General features: G+C 46.6%; 1 protein-coding gene across 1 annotated transcript; it reads right to left on the reverse strand.

Moving 5' to 3' along the window:
* Nucleotides 1-6,985: 6,985 nt before the first annotated feature.
* Nucleotides 6,986-16,755, reverse strand: GRP (gastrin releasing peptide). The gene is made up of 3 exons (XM_004579666.3): nt 16,535-16,755; nt 11,979-12,210; nt 6,986-7,330 (listed from the first exon to the last, which is right to left on the reverse strand). Exons 1-3 carry the CDS (start codon nt 16,671-16,673, stop codon nt 7,324-7,326), a joined length of 378 nt encoding a protein of 125 aa, XP_004579723.3. The 5' UTR covers nt 16,674-16,755; the 3' UTR covers nt 6,986-7,323.
* Nucleotides 16,756-18,021: the final 1,266 nt, after the last annotated feature.

The following is an 18,021-nucleotide window of genomic DNA, read 5'->3' on the forward strand; positions in this document are numbered from 1 at the left end:
GATCGCAGATTTAATGTAAAACATAAAGCTGTGAATTTTCAGGAAAAGGTATAAGCAACAGCCATTGGTCTCCAGGGCTGGGCAGAATTCTTAGTCTTAGGCCTATTAAAATGAGAAGTTTTTTTGCTGAGAAAGTCTTTGTAAAGACAGAAAAGACAAGCCACAGACTGGGAGGAAAGACTCATAAATCAAAACTCTGGCCAAGGATGAATATTTAGAATGGATTTTACAACTCCCAAGACTCAACAGTTAAGGATCCAGTTAGAGCACAGCAAGAGACATGAGGGAGTACCTCACCGAGGGGGACACCCAGATGGTGGATAAACACCAGGAAAGAAACTCCACACCTTTCAGCATCAGGGAGAGGCAGGTTAAAATCAGAGTTTCATGCGCACCTTTGAGTGTATGTCTCACTATTTCATCTTCAGCGTGATATTGCATTTTATTTTATTTTTTAAAATTTATTAATTTCATTGGAAAAGCAGGTGTACAGAGAGAAGAAGAGACAGAAGAAAATCTTCCATCCACTGGTTCACTCTCCAAGTCGTTGCAATGACTGGATGGAGCTGAGCTGAGCTAATCATAAACCGTCAGGATATTTTTTTTCGGTATGCCACACAGGTGCAGGGGCCCAAGTACTTGGGCTGTCCTCGACTGCTTTACTGGGCTGCAAGAAAACTGCTGTGTTGGAAGTAGAGCAGCCGTGACACAAACTGGCATGTGCAAGGCAAGGATTTGGCCACTGAGGCACCGCACCGGGCTCTATTATTTTTTTTTTTAAGATTTTTATTTTTATTGGAAAGGCGGAGAGGCAGAGAGGAAGATCTTTTGCCCAATGATTCATTCCTCAAGTGATCGCAACAGCTGGAACTGAACCAATCAGAACCCAGGAACCAGGAGCTCTTGCGGGTCTCCCATATGGGTGCAGGTTCCCAAAGCTTTGGGCTGTCCTCAACTGCTTTCCCAGGCCACAGGTAGGAAGCTGGATGGGAAGCAGGGTTGCCAGGATTAGAACCAGTGACCATATGGGATCCCGGTGCGTACAAGGCAAGGACTTTAAGCACTACGCTATCGCGCCGGGCCCTGCTATTGCATTTTAAACTTCGATGTTTGTGTTCTTTAGTACACAGGAATATGATTAATATTTATGCATCTTGTGTCATTTCAGAATGACTGAAACAAACATAATGACTGCCTCAAAGGCTACCAGAGAGTGGACTACTCAGTACTGGTGGGAATGAGGCGTACGTTTTTCTAAACAGCGTGCAGGTTCTGTAAGAGGAAACCAAGCGTGTGCTTCTCCTGCTTCTATGGATAGTGTTATCTTGCAACAATGTGGCCACTGGAAGAAATGAGGCAAAGCATAGGAGAGGGCTCTCCAATGTGTATGTGACAGTGAAGGCTTCTCTGAGGACAGCTAGGTCAGGAGTGCCAGCAGGATGCTCCGAAGCCTGTGGCAGCCAAGGGCATGGTGGCACATGGAGCTGGAGGAGCCTGGTGAGACTGGCACCTTGGTTGGGAGGCAGGCAGGGGACCAGGCAGGGTAGTAGACCATTTCAAGAACCTTCTGCTCCTGGTTCAAGGGAGGTTACAGAAGGTGTTTGCAGGGAGTTGGGGCCCCTGGTGCGGATGTCAGGCAGGTACAGCGTGGGTGGGGGACAGCCCGGGGCTGTGCGGAGAGGCCTCTGGGGCTGCGTGGTGTCATGGTAGGACTGTCTCAGTGTCTCTTGGGAAGGACAATTGGGATGATGCAGTGTCCTTGGATTTGCTGAGGCACAGATAAGAGACTGTCAGATTGGGGATGGCGGGTCTGCCTTCCGGTTCAGCAGGAACTGTGAAACCAGCTGGAAAACCCTGGGTGAGGTCTACAAGGAACTAAGTCCCTAAGGCACCTCATCAGCCAGGTCACCTGTTTCCTTAGTTATGCTCTGGGAACCACGTGGATATCCCAAAGTGTTGGCAGTGAGGCAGGGCTGAGGTGTACCCTCAGAGGCTACTAGGGCCACTGGGAATCTGTCACTGTGCCTACCCCCAGGAAATGTCATTTATATGTAAAGTGAGCTGGTGTTATATCCAGTGAGTTAAACCACCACATGTGGCACCAACATCCCGTATGGGTGCCAATTCACATCCTAATTGGTCCACTTCTGATCTGGGTCCCTGTTAATGCATGTGGGAAAGCTGAAGATGGCCCCAGTGGACCCCGCATTCTCATTCAAGTGCTGAGAATGGATGGCCAGCTAACGGAAGCAAATGAAGCAGGCAGGGGAGACACTAGGGTGTGGCGGGGACTGTGACAAAGTGGAGGTGTGTGTGCTTCATCCACATGCAAAACACTAGCAGTGACCATCTCCAGGAGAAGCGGGCCCAGCAGCCCCTCTTAGCGATCCTAGATAAACTCGCCACCTGAATTTCTGTGTGAAATCTCTTGATGTTGAGAGTTCAAGATTAAGCCCAATTTCGAAATCTCTTGATGTTGAGAGTTCAAGATTAAGCCCAATTTTTAATAAGCTACTCCTGACTGCTTGAGTTGGGTAGTTTCCCACACTTAATCACCTTTTCTCCCTCCAGCCCCCAGGAGCCCGTTAGGAAGGAGTGAGCGCCCCCTTGAGTCTGGCTTGTGGCTGTTCAACTTGGACTCAAGTCTGAGCCCCAGACTAGCAAAGACAGGGCGCCCTGGAGAAGCCATCAGGCAGTCACCATGTTTCTTTTCACTCTTGGTTACTTCAGCGGTGGAGTCAGAACAGCCACCGTGTTGTGACAGTAATGACCACTTGTCCTGCGGGGTGAGGAGAGGAAGAAATGGACTGAGCCCGGACAAGCGGGGCTTCTACCTAAAGCACGAAGGCTGAGAATTCCTGAAAAAGCATTGCCTTGGTAATCTAGACGCCATCTTTTCCTGGTTCCCTTTGTCGCTCCTGAGTTAGCTTGGTGTGTGTTGGCTGGAGCGTAGCAGCCCTCTTGTGAATGATGACAGAAAGAAACTTCGGAAAACTACAGATTGTGCCTCGAGGCTCCCAATGGCATCACAGAAAGTTAAGGTTCTCTCTTATTTCAGGTGTGGCCTCATGGATCAGAATACAATCTAATCAATAAATCTCTAATAAGTATGATCTCTAATCAATATGGATACAGCTGATAGCCAAAGTGCCTTGTGTTCCCAAATAAAAGGGTTCTGGGTTGTCAACAGAGGAAATATCTCATTTGGAAATAATAAACTAAAAAATCAGAGCTAATGAAATAGGGAAACAGGATTTAAAAAAATATGATCATATTTTATCATACCCAAAATATACTCTTCGAATTTAAATATCTCTTCTGAGTAAAATAATCCAGGTAACCTTCTTGGAAAGGGAATAAATAGTGACAACATCAGAGGATGGAAGGACAATAGCCTTGACATTCTCTTTCTTGAGACCTGAGGCCTTTCAACGTATTGTATCCTTGCTGTTGATCAGGTGGTTCTCTCAGGCTGAGTGCACTGACCAGCTGTCTCCCAGGCCATTCAGACTGCATGCTGTACAGCATGAATGAGCCGTTCAGATGGTACGTAACTATGTGGGTATGTGTAATTCAGAATGAACTTTATATAACATGAATGAGCCATTTGGAGTGTATGATGGCCAGCGTGTGAGAGCCTTTCCGACTTATGCTATACAGCATGGATGAAGCAACAAGGGGTGAGTTGTCTGTTTTTTGTTGGGGGGGGGTCTTATTTTTTTTTTTAAAGAAATCTATTTAGTTGCAAGGCAAAAAGAAGAGCGCGCATTCCCACCCACCGTTTACTTCACACCTGCACACAATAGCCAGTCTAGGTCAGGGGTTGAGAGCTCAATGCAGGTCCCTGGAAGGGCAGCAGGGCTCCATGTATTGAGCTATCCTTGCTGCCTCCACAGTGTATGTAAGCAGGAAGCTAGATTGGAAGTGGAGTAAGGATCGAAACCCAGACACCTTAGTACAGGATGCAAGCATCTTAACTGCTAGACCCAGTGCTTACCCGGGTCTCATTTATGGTGGTTGGCTGGAAGACACAAAGCCCGGAGAGGCTTGCTAGGAACCTGGCAGAGCATGTGACGAACATGGCTCCTTCAACCTTGGCAGCAGCAGTAGCTCATTGTGTGACTTCCTTGGAAGAGTTCTTTCACGTGGTCTGATGAAAGCAACCCCAGGGCTGCAGAAGTAAATAATGCAATTCCCACATTCTACTCAAGTGACTCCCCATGCAGCTCAGCTGGGAAAAAGGCTCTGTGGTGATCAAATACCCTCAGGAGGAGCTGAAAGGTGGGCATTCGAAGGCTGGGAATTGTTCTGCACTGCTTGAAATGCCTGTTCAGTGGGTCATTGAACCTCTGATCGTAAGCAGAGACTGCCAAATTATCCGGAGCAAACTGTCCTGCTGCACTTAACAGCAACAACAAAGAGGGCTGTTCTTAAAAGGAACACACTGGAAAGCTGTTAGGGCTTTCTTCCCTTTTATTATTCCTTAAGATCCTGTTTTTGCTACAAGGAGTCCTGGCTATTGGCAATTCTTTAAAGCCATTGTCTGTTCTTACTATGGGCACACACCTGGCCTGTGTGCTGTGCAGAGACCAAGTTTCACCAAATCCCAGATGGATGAGGTCTAATGTTCCCTACACTAGAATTGGGTGGAAATCAAGGGGGCAGATTTTGGAGAGGTGGCAGAGGGAGGGGAGAAATCTTGTGGGGACTGTTCACATGTTTTGAACACCTTCTCTATTACAAAAGAATGCCCTGACTTTAGTTCCAGGTTTCCTTATGGAATCCTAAAAGCTACATTTCCCAGTCCCTGTGACAGCTGGAGACAGGTTTGTGATGGGGGCTCCACCAATCAGACACCTTCAATCTGGACTCTGAGAATGAGCCATGGGTGGGAGGTGTGGTGGGTGCAGGTGGTGGCCCAGGCAATGGCAGAGACTCAGATCCGGCAGAGTTCTGGGAGTCACTGTCTCATCAACCCCACCAAAGGTATGGCTTTGGGCACTGAAGTTGCAAGTTGAAGCAGTTGCTTGCTTGCCTGCTATCCACTCGCAAATGTCTTCCTTTCCACTTAAACTGCTTGAGGTGGTTGCTGTGATCTGCAGCAAGCAAGAACTAGACCCTATGGGCTCATGAAGATACGTGATGTAGTGCCACTAGCAAGCAAATACAGGAAAGTTGTCCTGGTGGGGAAGTTGCTCCAGCAAATAAAGGGTGCTTTGAGCTTTGTGCTGGGCTTGGTACAGAGGAACACAGAGTCAGGAGTGTCATCTTCCAGTCAAGGCTGGGAGAAAACATCACTCCTGCTGAGACAGGAGAGTGCCTGGGCTTCTCGCGAGACCGGCACAGGGGGCAGTCTAGGTGGGCTTATTCCAGTCACATGTTTTGTGTCCAGGAACATTTTTCTCCTTGCCTGAAAGGTTTCTGCTAGAGAAAACTTCCCCAGGATCTGGGAGATTCTTTTTATCGTAATGCGTGTCCTTTCCAAAGGCAAATCCTGCTGAGAGAACTCATGCCTTCCATATTAGCACCATAGAGTTCTGGGTTGATGGGCCAGGAGCAAGCACCTGGAAATGAGGCCCGAGAGGCCCCCAAGGCAGAGAACAGGAGCCCGGGAGAGGAAGGCGGAAGGACACTGCAAGCCCAGTTCCTGTCCCTGGATCTTGCCTCTGTGCAAGTTGTGAACCAACACAATTTTAGAGGCGATTAGCGAGAACATGTAACCTCTTCCGTGGCTCTTTGCCAATCTGAAGCAAGATAAAGCTCTTTAAGGTTTCAAATGTGATTTTCCTAAGTGAAGACAAATCTAAACATATGGCAAGAAGCTGCAGAATCTGTTCAATTGCAAATGTTGTGATAAAAATGAACTGGAGAGACTCAAGGATCCACCAGGCCACTGTTCTCTGAAGGCCAAAGAAGTCGTTATCCAAGGCCTCTTACCCTTATGCTTCGGAGTTGGCTAAATCTGGCACAGGGGGCTGCTTCCCTGCCCAGATTGGCACTGGAATTTTGAAGAAATGGTGCTTACTTGCTAGGCTTAAATATACTGAGAGGTTTCAAGAAAGTAATGCAGACAGTCTGATAACTGTTTGGGTTCCAGCTCCGCCTCCGATGGTACCTTGAGCACGTCATGTGATCTCTCGATCCTCTGCTTTCCCATCTGTTAAATGGGAATGGTGATTCTCAGTTTACAGGACTGAGGTGAGGAGTGTATCAGCAACACCAACAACCTACCTGATCATACTAAGGGCACCTGTGATGGCTAATTTTAGTTGTCAGCTTGACTCTGTAGCTGGAGAAGTCTTATTTTGGGTGTATCTGTAAGGTGTTTCCACATGAGATTAGTGCGCAAGTTGAAGGGACTAGATAGGAATGTCCTGCCTTGTGCAGGTGCACCAAGCGCTTGTTGGGGATCTGCAGACACTTCACACAGAACGTGAATTGGTCTCCGACTCAGAGCTGTGGTGTCCCTGATTTACCTCAGCCAGCAGTCACTGGCCTTTTGATTCCAACACTTAGACCAGCAACCTTCTTGCTGGCACCCAGTGCGTGTTGGGCTTCCCTGGCCAGGGACCTTTGGGCTTGGAGTGAACTTGTTCTTTCCATCCCAGAGTCTCCAGCCCATAGACAACCCGCTGTACGGCAGCTCAGCTATCATAGTCAGGTGAGCTAATTGACCTAAAAGCCCTCCTACATAGTCTGGATATACATCCTTTCCATTCTGCCCCTTTATAGAACCTTAACTAAACACAGTCCAACAGTAATACTGAGTGTGTAGGAGCTCTCAGCAGTAGCCTCTAGAAAGGCTGTCAGTCACTGCAAGGAATCTCTAAGGGGCCTTCCAAAGGGAGGGGCTGGAAATCCAGCCTGACTTAGTGAGGGCACAAACACATCACTGAGATGTTTGCTAACCTCGGCCACACTGTCCTGTCTTTTGGGATTGAAATAAGGGTACAATGTGCCCTTTGAACAATGGGTTAAGCTTTTATTGTGAACAGTAACAGATTGGGGCCTTGACTCTAATCAACACATAGCCTAGATATCAAAAGCATTTATCAGAAGACAGTTTTTGGACAACTGTTCACAACTAACAAGTTTAGACCAGAAGATGCTGCTTGTAAATCATGAATTGAGTCAAGCTCAAAAGAGACTAGGATAGTTAAATATTTCGCACAAAGCAGATCTTGTTGATGATCCAGTGGCAGTGCTGCTTGCAGAGACGCAGTCTCTTAAGGATGTGATTTCGCTCCCTTGAAGGAGGCTTCCATTGTTCGTTCAGCTAGGGGCGTCTTCCTTCCTCTCCTGTGAGAACCTGGTGCAGAATTTCTACCAGCTTGAAAAGATATGAGAAAAAGGTCAGCAGACAGAGATGCTGCAGTCTAATCCTTGAAGTCAGGCCAGTCCCGACAAACGCAAGCACCACTTGGGAACTTGCTAGGCAGATCGATTCTTGGGTGAACCCCATACCTACCAAACTGGAAAATCTGGGGTCTGGAGGTCTTTGGCAAGCCCCCAGCTGGTTTTGCACACCTAGTATTTGAGATCTATGGTTATTCTCCAAGACAGAAAGTAACCTCCACTTTTCTCTTTGGCACTATTGTGCTTGATGGTATGTGTGAGATCAGATTAGTATGTACCTGTATGTACCTAATATGATAACTCGGGTATGCTTGAACCAATGTGGAAGTCAAATGTACGATCACTGGGAGCTTATTTGTAGAGTGGCAGGCAAATAGGGGGATGCAGGGAACGTGGGGTTTTACTTCTTGCCTGGCTTTCTTTGCCAGCATCTCGTTACACCACTTGGAGCTAGTTTTTGTATCACACTGACACATCCAGAACCTGGGACTGAATGGTAGTAGTGTGGGCAACGTGGGAAGAGAATTTGGGGTTCCTACCAGGCCTGCAGTTGCTGTGGTTTATTTTTTGTGGCTTCTGCTCAGCTGAACTAAGGCTGAAAGGGAACGAAGAGTTGGGATTCGAAAATACTTCTTGGTTCGCATCTAGTCCTCTGATGCAGAGAGAAGGAAACGCTTTCCCCTCTGACTAGGGCTTCTTTCTCTTCTCACGATTCTCTGGCAGCTCAGTTGCCTCAATTTCCAGACCAGCCATTTGTTTCTAATAACAGAACTTCTCTTATTCCCAGGTGGGTGATAACCTGCTCTCAGCTCCACTCTTTCAACCAGGTACTAATGAGCCCAGGGCCTGGGGTTCGATTCCCACACATGTCAATTAGCTTTGCTTTCCCCCGTGAGCTGAGGGCCTCCCACCTGCCTGGAGATGCAATCCTGCACCTTGCCATGTAAGTCACAGGCCTTACAAGGGACCAGATGTGCAGTGGAGGGAGGAGGAGCTCCAGAGAAGTTCTCCCAAGGGCTTGGAAGACTGAGGCTGGCAGGTCTGGCTCGAGGGAGTGGAGGTGAAGTTGGAAGGAACTGAGGTGTGCCAAGGGCCTGGAGGCAAGCAGGTCCGAGGGGTGGAGAGGAGGAGCTGTTTCAAGGAGGGCTTCAGCAGAAACTGTCATCACCACTGGCATTAGGAACTGCACACTGCTTTTGCTGTATTTGGAGCTTTCTTTGGAGAACTTAAAATATTGAGAAATGAAACCTTTCTCTTCTCTGGACTGATTTGATGGGACAGTGAGAAAAGTGCTATCCAAGTAAGGACACACATAGCACATCTACTTGCTTTCCATAACTACCTTGTGTGGGTCATTCTCCACTGATTTTTTTTCATGCTTATTCAATGAAAGAACAACCCAAGACTATCACAGACAACGGTTGAAGCCCATGTGACCAAGGGGACACATAGGTGAGCAGAAAAAGCCCTGAAACTTAGAACAGCACATGGCCTCGTCCAGGGTGGTGGTCCAGGCCTGGGATGGTGGTCTAGGCACAGAAATCATGTAGTCACAATTCTGCTACTTTCAGAATAGTATGAAAAGATTTGTGAGAACAGAAGGATGTAAGAAAAAGCAGGAGCACAGTTAACCTTGAGAAGCAGTGGCTGGCCTCCTGGAGACTGCCAGCATGTGAAAGATTCGATCAGTGCAGATTCACACAAATCTTCCCTGAATTAAGCAAATATCTCTGTTGTCGACACACAGGAGACGCTCAGCATTTTTAACTCTAACATTGGGAGGGCTGGTCATGAGACTTGATGTTTTATTATGAAAATGGGAACAGAGAGCATATGTGGATAGTTTTAATTTTAAGAAAAGGCTGCAGCCTCTGAAAAACTCCTAATTCTGGTGATGGTTGATTACGTTATTAAGCTTCTCCCCAACTCCGGGAGATATGTGGCTTTCTAATAGAATTATTCTCTCGGCACTGCCGCTTCTTCAATAAGATATTTACTTCTTCTTGAAGATAATTGTAAAATATTTTCGGTTGTCTTCATGACATACTTCGAGGTGGAATTTCCAAGCCAGGAGGAGAGATGGACTGTTTTTGTCTGCATAAAGATGAAACAAACCATTGCACCTGTTTCTCACTGTACTGAGGAATGTATCCAAAAGAACAGGACTCTGTGTGCAAGGGCTAATTATTTAACTTGAGGTGGAATGAAAGAGGATGAGCTTTCTAACTTCAAGGCAAAATACACAGAGTAGAGAAGCAAGGCCTGATCATGAAAACATGGCCTCTCAGCTCACTCTGTCTTCAGGCAGTCACTCCCGGTGGCTGCCCACCTGAGCCATCCCATAATGCTGCCACTCCCATACCCTTCTGGAGCTCACCTTTTACACTCCCCCCTCAAATTTGCAGAATGAGCTTCTCAATAGGGCAGGACAGCTTTGATCCTTGAGTAATAGAATTGAATTTCTCAAGAAAGCTGCAAAGATAAGCAGTAGAGGAAAGCAGCTCCAACTGGACATTGCTGTTGGGTTCATCAGTGAGGCAGCTGAGGCACATAACCATGATCACGTGTGAGTATTTTCTGAATGAGTGATAAGGATGAATCTGTTTCAGTGTTTACAACTTTAGTTTCAATAGCTTTGTGGGGGTGATTTTTGTTACTTTTCAACAGGGGAATAGGGTGCTATTGGACATCCAGCTACCAGAACTCTGGTAAAGCACATGCCCCTTAGGAGCTGAGACATGCCCCTTAGGAGCTGAGGAGTCAGCCACAAGCCCACAGAACCCCCACAGTGTATCCTCTGTCAACCAACTGGGGGGCTGATCACATAGCACCTGTAACACAGGTGTGGGCAGTCTCTCAGCACCTTGGACAAGGTATTTATTTCTGAATTGGTTAATACAGGTTGTCTTTCTGAAAGAAAGCTGCTAAAATTTTTCTTTCTAGATGCCCAGTGCATTAACATAGAAAATCCCTAGCAGACAGAAGGACACTGAAACATAAAAACCTCCCTCTGAAGAGACTGGCTGAAGCGGGGCAAACAGATCATGAATCAAAGAGCTAACCACTGTGCAAAAGTAAAGGAGAGAGCTCTCCAAGCTGGCTGGTTGAAAAGTCTTAGAATGTGCTGTTGGAAGCAATGAGAACTAGGAGCTGCTGCTGTATCTTGCATCCTTCCTGTTTAAGGTCAGTGAGGACCGTCCTCCAAAAGGTGTCATGCAAGACACTGAATGTAGAAGAAAGTATGTCCTGGATTTACCAGTGCAAAACTTGTCTTGCTTTCTGCTCCTCTGACATGGAGAGAATAACAGAATCCTTCTGTGGTTGCTATGAGCATACACTGAGAAAATGGACATAAACTACTTAACCTAGAATCTGGATGTTGATAAACTCTCAGTGAAACTGGTCATTATTATTATTGCCATTGTAATTATTATTGGCCTTTATTAGCTATAATCACATCATTCCCAGCTGTCTTTTTTCCTGCAGGTTTTATTCTTTTTTTGTTCTAGTTACTATTTTTGTAAACACTGCCAATTTGGTGTGCTGCCCTCTATCCCCTTTAAATAATAGATGGGATGGATAATCATACATTTGATCTCACATAGGATCAAGTTTCAAAATATTGATATGAAACCTGAGCTAGATAGTCTTGGAACAAATATGGGGAAGCATTGGTTTGCACATTAGGTGGCAAACAGAACTGCTTTCTTCTGAAAATACACATGAATAGACTCTTCATATGTTCACCAAAAATAGACATATCTGTAGACCCATAGAGGGTTTATTCAAACACAATGTCACCTCACTATTGAAATATCCCTGGTAAGAACTGATAGTTTAAAATATTTCCTCCAACACACAATTGCAAATAAATATAATTCCTAATAAAACTCCCAAACTTGAGTTGAAAAGCAGTATCCTTTTGATATATTAATAGGAAAAAGTAATCTTATCAGGTCAAAAGAAAGGATAGTATGGAAATTGTTTATTAATTTGCTTAAAATGTGTTGGTGTTAGCTTTCACAGCCCCTACAGAAACTATCATTTATGAATAAGTAAGACAGAGCTCCTGATATCATGTGACATTTAATTTCCCCAGTTATAAGTTCATGGTACTCAGAGGTTTAAAACTTGATCCAACCAGAGTATTTAGGAGGTGGGCCTTATGGGAGGTCCTTAGGTCATTAGAAGGCATGGTCTAGGAAGATAGTTCTTCCAAGAAGGCTGGTTGTAAAAACTGGGTTGGACCTATCCATCTCACCCTCTCCTCCTCCTCCTCCCCCTTCCCCTCCTTCTCCCTCTTCCTCCCTCTCCCTGCCTTCCTCTCTCCCGTCCCCTCTGTAGGTTTCTGTCTCTCTATGATCATTCCTCCATTTGTGTTCCACCATTGCCAAACTCTACTCTGATCAGATGGCCAAACCAATGGGACCTGCCCTATCTTGGACTATGAATCTCCAAAATGATGAGCCAAAATAACCCTGTTCTCATCAATTTCTCTTAGATATTTTGTTGTCATGTAAATCTAATACACATCAAAAGCAATTTTATTCTTAATTAAATATTCCCTCCATCCAGCTCCCCGCAGATATCTCCCTCCCTCCTCTTGGGGATGTGTGTTTTACCTTTCTTTGTGCTTTGAACCTGTGTCTTCAAAATTGTTGCTCTCCTTGGAATCCCACGTAGGCTGCAGATTGCCCAGCGGCTCGTGGTTCTTACTTCCTCTTGCTTCTATGAGGCCCAGCAGATTCCTTGCAGCTTCTTCCCACTGAATAGATTGCCTCAGCTGCTGCTTCAGGCTGTCTCCTTCAGCAGTGTATGGCAACTCTCCTGTGCTCTTTTTCCCCATTAAGTGTCCTGGAAAAACAAAACCAAACCATAATGCCAGACAGTACAGTTCACCAAGGGGAACAAATGAATGAGAAGTTTAAAAAGATGCCAATTACATTTCTGCTGCTTCCTATTGATAAAGGAGGAAAATAAACAGCATTTGGTTATTACAAGTTACTTCAGAAGTGACAGATTCTGCCTTAGTCAAAATGTGCAATGTCCCAGACCAAATTCAGGACTGCAATTCAAGACCCCAAGTTTGATTCCAGCACCTCTACCAACCACTAGCTAGTTGACCTATGCTAGGTCATTGAGTATCTGCAGTCTTCCATTTCCTCAACTATAACATGAACACAATTGACTAGTTACATCTAAGGAAACTTCCAAATCTTAAATTCTATCATCAATTCTGTGTGCCACCTTCCATTTCCAACTGAAAGAGGAAGTTTAAAAATCTTCCCCAGCCAATTTTGAGTTGCTTCTGAACATAAAAGTCTTGTTGCTTTCCTTTGTGTGATTAAAAAAAAAAGTCTTATATGTAATACAAATGTACCAAAGGAATTTTTCATTTAAACTCTCTCAGAACTCTAGCTGAGATTGAACCTGGGAAACTTCACCTAGAAATTACAATTTATTGAGTGTAGTGAAAAACAGGTTGAAAACAACTTTTGACTAATGCCTCCGAGTCACGTAAATGTAGAATCTGCTGTCTGATATAGTCATAGCTCAAAGACTGTGTACCTGCTTTTAAATAAATAAATGCTAGTGTTAAGGATACCAAACCATTAAAAACTTGGAAACTTATGTATGTAAATGAAGATTATATAAGGACAGTCGTGGGTGTAGAATTCAAGGGCTGCATTCTTAACATATTTGTGAGTCCATTGCTGAAATCTTTGTATTTATTGTCTTTGGTTGATTTTTCCCCAAATTCTCCACAATGGAGCTTTATAAAACCTTAGAATTTCTTAGTCATAAAACCATGGTACTTTTATTTTAAAGCAAGTGGGTTTTATAGTTCAAATATGGGTTATCATTGTAAATATTCAAGGCAAACATTGTATAAATAATATTTGAAAGAAAGTCACTTGGAAGTGAAAGAGCAGTGCTATTTACCAAGGCCTGCTCATTGTCATGTGAATTGCACTTACTAGTTTACAGAATGTTTACCTGTGGATTGTTTTGTATGAGCCACACCATTACAGATTCGGTGGAAATGAGACTTGTCAAGAATCACACAAAAGTAAGCAAACGTTCTAGAATTAGAAACAGCTTACAAGGTAGACTCTACTGTTTCGCAGTGGCTTTTTAAATTTCCAGTACTATGAGGTAGCTATAACTCATTTGAGAGAGGAGAGTAAGGTCTACAGATGGTTTTCTACTATTATAGAAAGGAATAGCCATCATATGTTAGTTATGAGACACAGAGAAATTAATCCTCTGAGACTTGGGGGAGCCTTACAGTGAATTTTTACTGCATTGCACTGTATTTGTCAAATCACTTGATGACATGACACTTAACACAATTTCCTATTGAAGAGATGGTGCCAAGTGATAAATTAAAATCCTGAATGATTGACTCCTGTTTGCTGGGTCAACTTGGCGCCTAGGTATCTACTAAACAATCTCACCTTCATCCCCAACAGTGATTATGTTGCCCAACTCCCCAGGAAGCACTGATGCATTCAGATTTAGTTCTGCAGAGGAATTTGAATCCTGATGATTAGAAGGCAGAAATGGGACCCGGATGCTCCCTGTAACTACCTCAGTTACTCTAGCCTCCCCTAATTGCCTATCATCTAGGGAAGAATCTGGAAATGAGGCAGGAGTTATTGGCAATGAAACAGAGGGGTGTGTGTGCATGTGTGTGTGTAGGAGGTGGGTGTTAATCTACAAATACCAACTTCCTTTTTGCCATGAATGATTTCATGGACCTTCCTAAAGAGGGCAGATAAAATCTCCATTCTGCAGTTGATTCACACAAATCGTAATGACATTGAACTTCAACCCCTCTACCCCCAACCCTTGGTCCTCAGACTGATGGTTTAAAGAACACAAATTCCCCGGGTCCTGTTTCACTTTTGAGTTGGCTACTGTCAACCAAGTCACTGTCTCCATGGCAACATGGATGATCTGCCCACTTCCACCTCTTTGCTCGTCATCATTTGTCACATGTCCATTTCATAATTATGGAGATCTCAGCATAGACAAATGACAGGCACTTCGAAACGTTGCTCAGAGAAATCCTTTGTTCCCTTTTATCATCTAAAGATACCCTATGGGGCAAGTTTGAAACAGCAATAAATTTTTTTAAAGTCTAAACTTGAAAAGTTGCTAACTTGAGAAAATGCACATTAAGGCATAAATGAAAGTGGTAGGTACTTCTAGAACTGCACTTGACCTGAACTGTACTTTGTGTAAAGCCATTCTGCGTCTCCACACTGGTGTTTCCATGCTCAGTCTTCTGGGACCAGCCTCAAGCCACGGGCACAAGCCGCGACATTTCATGGGAGTATAGGAACCAGTCACCAATGTCTGTGTTGATCCATGCTTTTATCGCACAGACAAAACATTTCCATGAACATTAGGCCACATGAAAATTTAAGTGTTCAAGCTGTTAACTTGTTTTCCTTGCTGCACCATGCTTCCTGATAGCTGGAAGAAGCAATTCCCTTACAAGCTGCAGATGTGTGCCGATGGCTTCCTTGTAGGGGCAACATTTAGCTTTGATGTTATATAATTAAAATAAAACTGCATGTCTTTGGTGATTAGAGGGAACACACATTATTAATGGAGATAACTGAAAGCCAAAATCTAAGCACTTGACATACCCATGGTCCCTGGGTTTCTCAAAACAAATTTTCCCCTCATTCACGATATGATTCTAGGCTGAAATGCAATTTTCTAAGTTTTCTCCCCAACCCCAATCCTCAACTCTGCATAGCCAGTAAAGGGAGAAAAAAGGGACAAGTCCATTTGAGAACAAATCAGAAAATGGCATTTGGAACTGCCACTGGGCAACTGGCACTGTGACAGGTGCTCTGCAGGTGCCCTGCGGAGCTGGGGATAACTGCTGCAGAGACACAGATCCGGGCTGTCCAGCCCATACCAGCAATGACCAGAGGCTACCTTCCCAGCCAGCTCTCCTGGCCACCTTTCTCTCCGCAAGGATTACCTAATCAGCCTGGCTGGTGGCTGGACCAGACAATGTTCCCCCTAATAATTTCAGCACTTTCGAAGAAATTTGAACTCAGGTTTCCCACTCCTTAGCACCTTCTAAATAGCCTTCATTCCTGAAATGCAGGGTTTCTTTGCTTTCAGCCTCTCCCAGGCACATGGGATTTCTGGGTTCCCGCTGTCCTGAGACCACACATAACCTTTCATGCCTGCAGCTGTGAAATACTTGCCAAAGGTTCGTTTGGCAACACCGGGGACTTCTCTGCGGCCCAGAGCTCACCATTCATCTGATAAAAGCACAGACATCACAGTTCCAGCCTCACCCCTTCCCTCACTCCTGTCCACACGCCTTGCATGACAGGCCAACAAGGCTCTGTGTGGGTGAGTTGACACGAGTTGTTAAGCGCCTTGCCCATGCCTCCTCCCTCCACTAAATAGATGGTGAAGAAGACAGCTACACAAGCTCTCAGTTCCCCAGGAAATGTCGGGGCTGTGGGTATCAGAGGTGAGAGGGTTTGTGAGGAAGTGGGGAGCTTTTTGTGTTTGTCCGAGAGTGCCAGTAAACCAGCAGCTCCCAGGTGGTGCAGAGTGAAGCCTCAGCTCGCCTCTCCGGTGCGTGCTAGCTCCACATACCTCTTTGGGGTTGCCGTGGCCAACACTAGGGAACTCTTATGCTCATGGGTAAGAGTGGGACTAGTTGGCAGAGGGGGGTGGGAAAGGAGCTGGGGCAGAGGGCAAAGTTTGTGGATCTGGAGAGACCTAGAAAGAGCGAGAGGTGAAGAAAGGGCCAGGCGGGCTTGGAGAGCAGGTGCCATTCCGAGCCTGAGTCTGCTCGCTGCAGAAAGGGAAAACCAGGAGAGAGGACAGTGGTTGCGGAATCGCCGTAAAGGTGCTGAGAAAAGCACAGGCAGAGGCGCCCTTCCGGAACCCATTAGAAACCCACGGCTGGAGCACAGCTCCCGAGATCCCCACACCTGTGGCTTTGCAGTGCGCAGCCTGGATCCCAGCGCAATGACCAGCTGAGTCGGGGTTCCAAGATGCACACTGGGAAACCCTGCTCCCCAAAGTTGTTCAAAGAAAGGACCAGGTGGGTGATGGGAAGGCGATTTGCTCTGGGAGTTGACAGGTCCCCCGCCCGGCCGCTCCAACCGTCTTCCAGGGTTAGGACACTCACCTACCGCCCAGTGATTGCCGCGCGGGTACATCTTGGCCAGCACAGTGCCTCCACCCGCTGACACCGGGGCTGCCGCCCCCCGGGGCGCCTGGCAGAGCACCAGCGCCAGCAGGACAAGCTGGAACTCGCAGCTTCGCATGGTCCCTGCGCGAAGTCCTTGGAGGCTGTGCTAGGTTGGGCGAGGCTGAGTGAGACTGGGCGCGGTGCGCTCTCCCAAGTGGAGCAGCTACGGCAGGAACCGGACTTGGGATGAGCTCACCGCTGCTGGCTCAGCCTCCAAGAGGACCCCGACTTTATACAGGAGTCTGGGTGAGGGGGGCGGGAGGCTCTGCCAGCGCGTGGTCAGGAGCGCTCTGACGTCTCCCTATCGCCAGCCCGGCGGCGCTGGGACGCTGGAGGACCGGAACATGCCCCCTCCTGTAACCCTGTCCCCTACTCACATCCTGGACCCCTTCTACATCCTGCAGCTAGCGCTTACCTCCATCTCACCCAGCGCCACCCGCACTCCTGCCTTTAGGAGTTAAAGCCCCTGATCTGGGGGGTGGGGGGGGGCTGAGCGCCAAGGAAGCTTTGAGGTCGGGTGGGCTGGAGCGGATGAATCCGGCAACCACCTGCTGGTGCAGGACTTGCCTGTTCACGGGCCCCTCTCCCCTTCTTAGTCCCGGCCTCCTGAATTCCCTTCTGCACCACCACCAGCAGCGCTCTTGGTGGTGGCTCCGTCCGGCCGCAGTTTCAACCGGTTCTTTGTATAATCCCATTGCTTCTGCATACTAGAGGGAAGAGTTGCGTTACTGTCCATGTCTCCAGGTTACCTCTACCAAGGAGCTCCCGCCTCCCCAAACCACAACAGTCTTGTGCGCGTCACAGTGGTCACCAGCCCAATCCCTGAGGTTCCAAATGCTACGGATATAGAGGGGGTGGGCACCACAGCAGAGTAACAATAAATAGAAGTGGGTAGGATGTTGTTGCCCACGTTGCGGCTGCCAGAGCTGGCTGTGTGGTAGTGTTTGGAGTAGGTGAGATCTATTCGCACACTGCACAGGGAATCCCCGCCCGCCACCACCAGGGCCTTGGTGCTTCCTGCCAATCCACTGATGAACTTGACAATGTGTGCTTTTCTGCCCGAGTATCTGTCAGTTCAACAGATTTGTGCTTTTCCTAAGGGATCATACATTCGTAACTGACTATTCTTGCACTTGTTGTGTGCCTTCACCCTTACATCTTGACTCCAAGGAAAAAATCTTCTTTGGAATTTTAAGCTTAGTGTTAGCAGCTAAAGAAATATCAGTACTAACTCAAGGTAATGATCTAAGTCAAAATCCAAAGGGAAAAAGTCTGCAACTGGCCTGACTCTCCCTCCTGCGCTCCCAGCCTCTGTATTCCATCCCCAGTCTGCAGGTGTCTGGCAGGTAAAAAGCCCCTCCCCCTCAGTGAGCTCACTGGGACACAGACCTGTTCCACTGTGTGCCTGCAGAGTGCATCTTAGC

Source organism: Ochotona princeps, chromosome 18 (assembly GCF_030435755.1).
Source record: "Ochotona princeps isolate mOchPri1 chromosome 18, mOchPri1.hap1, whole genome shotgun sequence".
Taxonomy (NCBI): Eukaryota; Metazoa; Chordata; class Mammalia; order Lagomorpha; family Ochotonidae; genus Ochotona; species Ochotona princeps.

Excerpts from the sequence above, each read along its gene's own strand:
- GRP (XM_004579666.3), bottom strand. The coding sequence starts at position 16,673 with ATGCGAAGCTGCGAGTTCCAGCTTGTCCTGCTGGCGCTGGTGCTCTGC. Across the intron at positions 12,211-16,534 it reads CGGCAATCACTGGGCGGTAG|GACACTTAATGGGGAAAAAG; the intron begins GTGAGTGTCCTA and ends TTGTTTTTCCAG.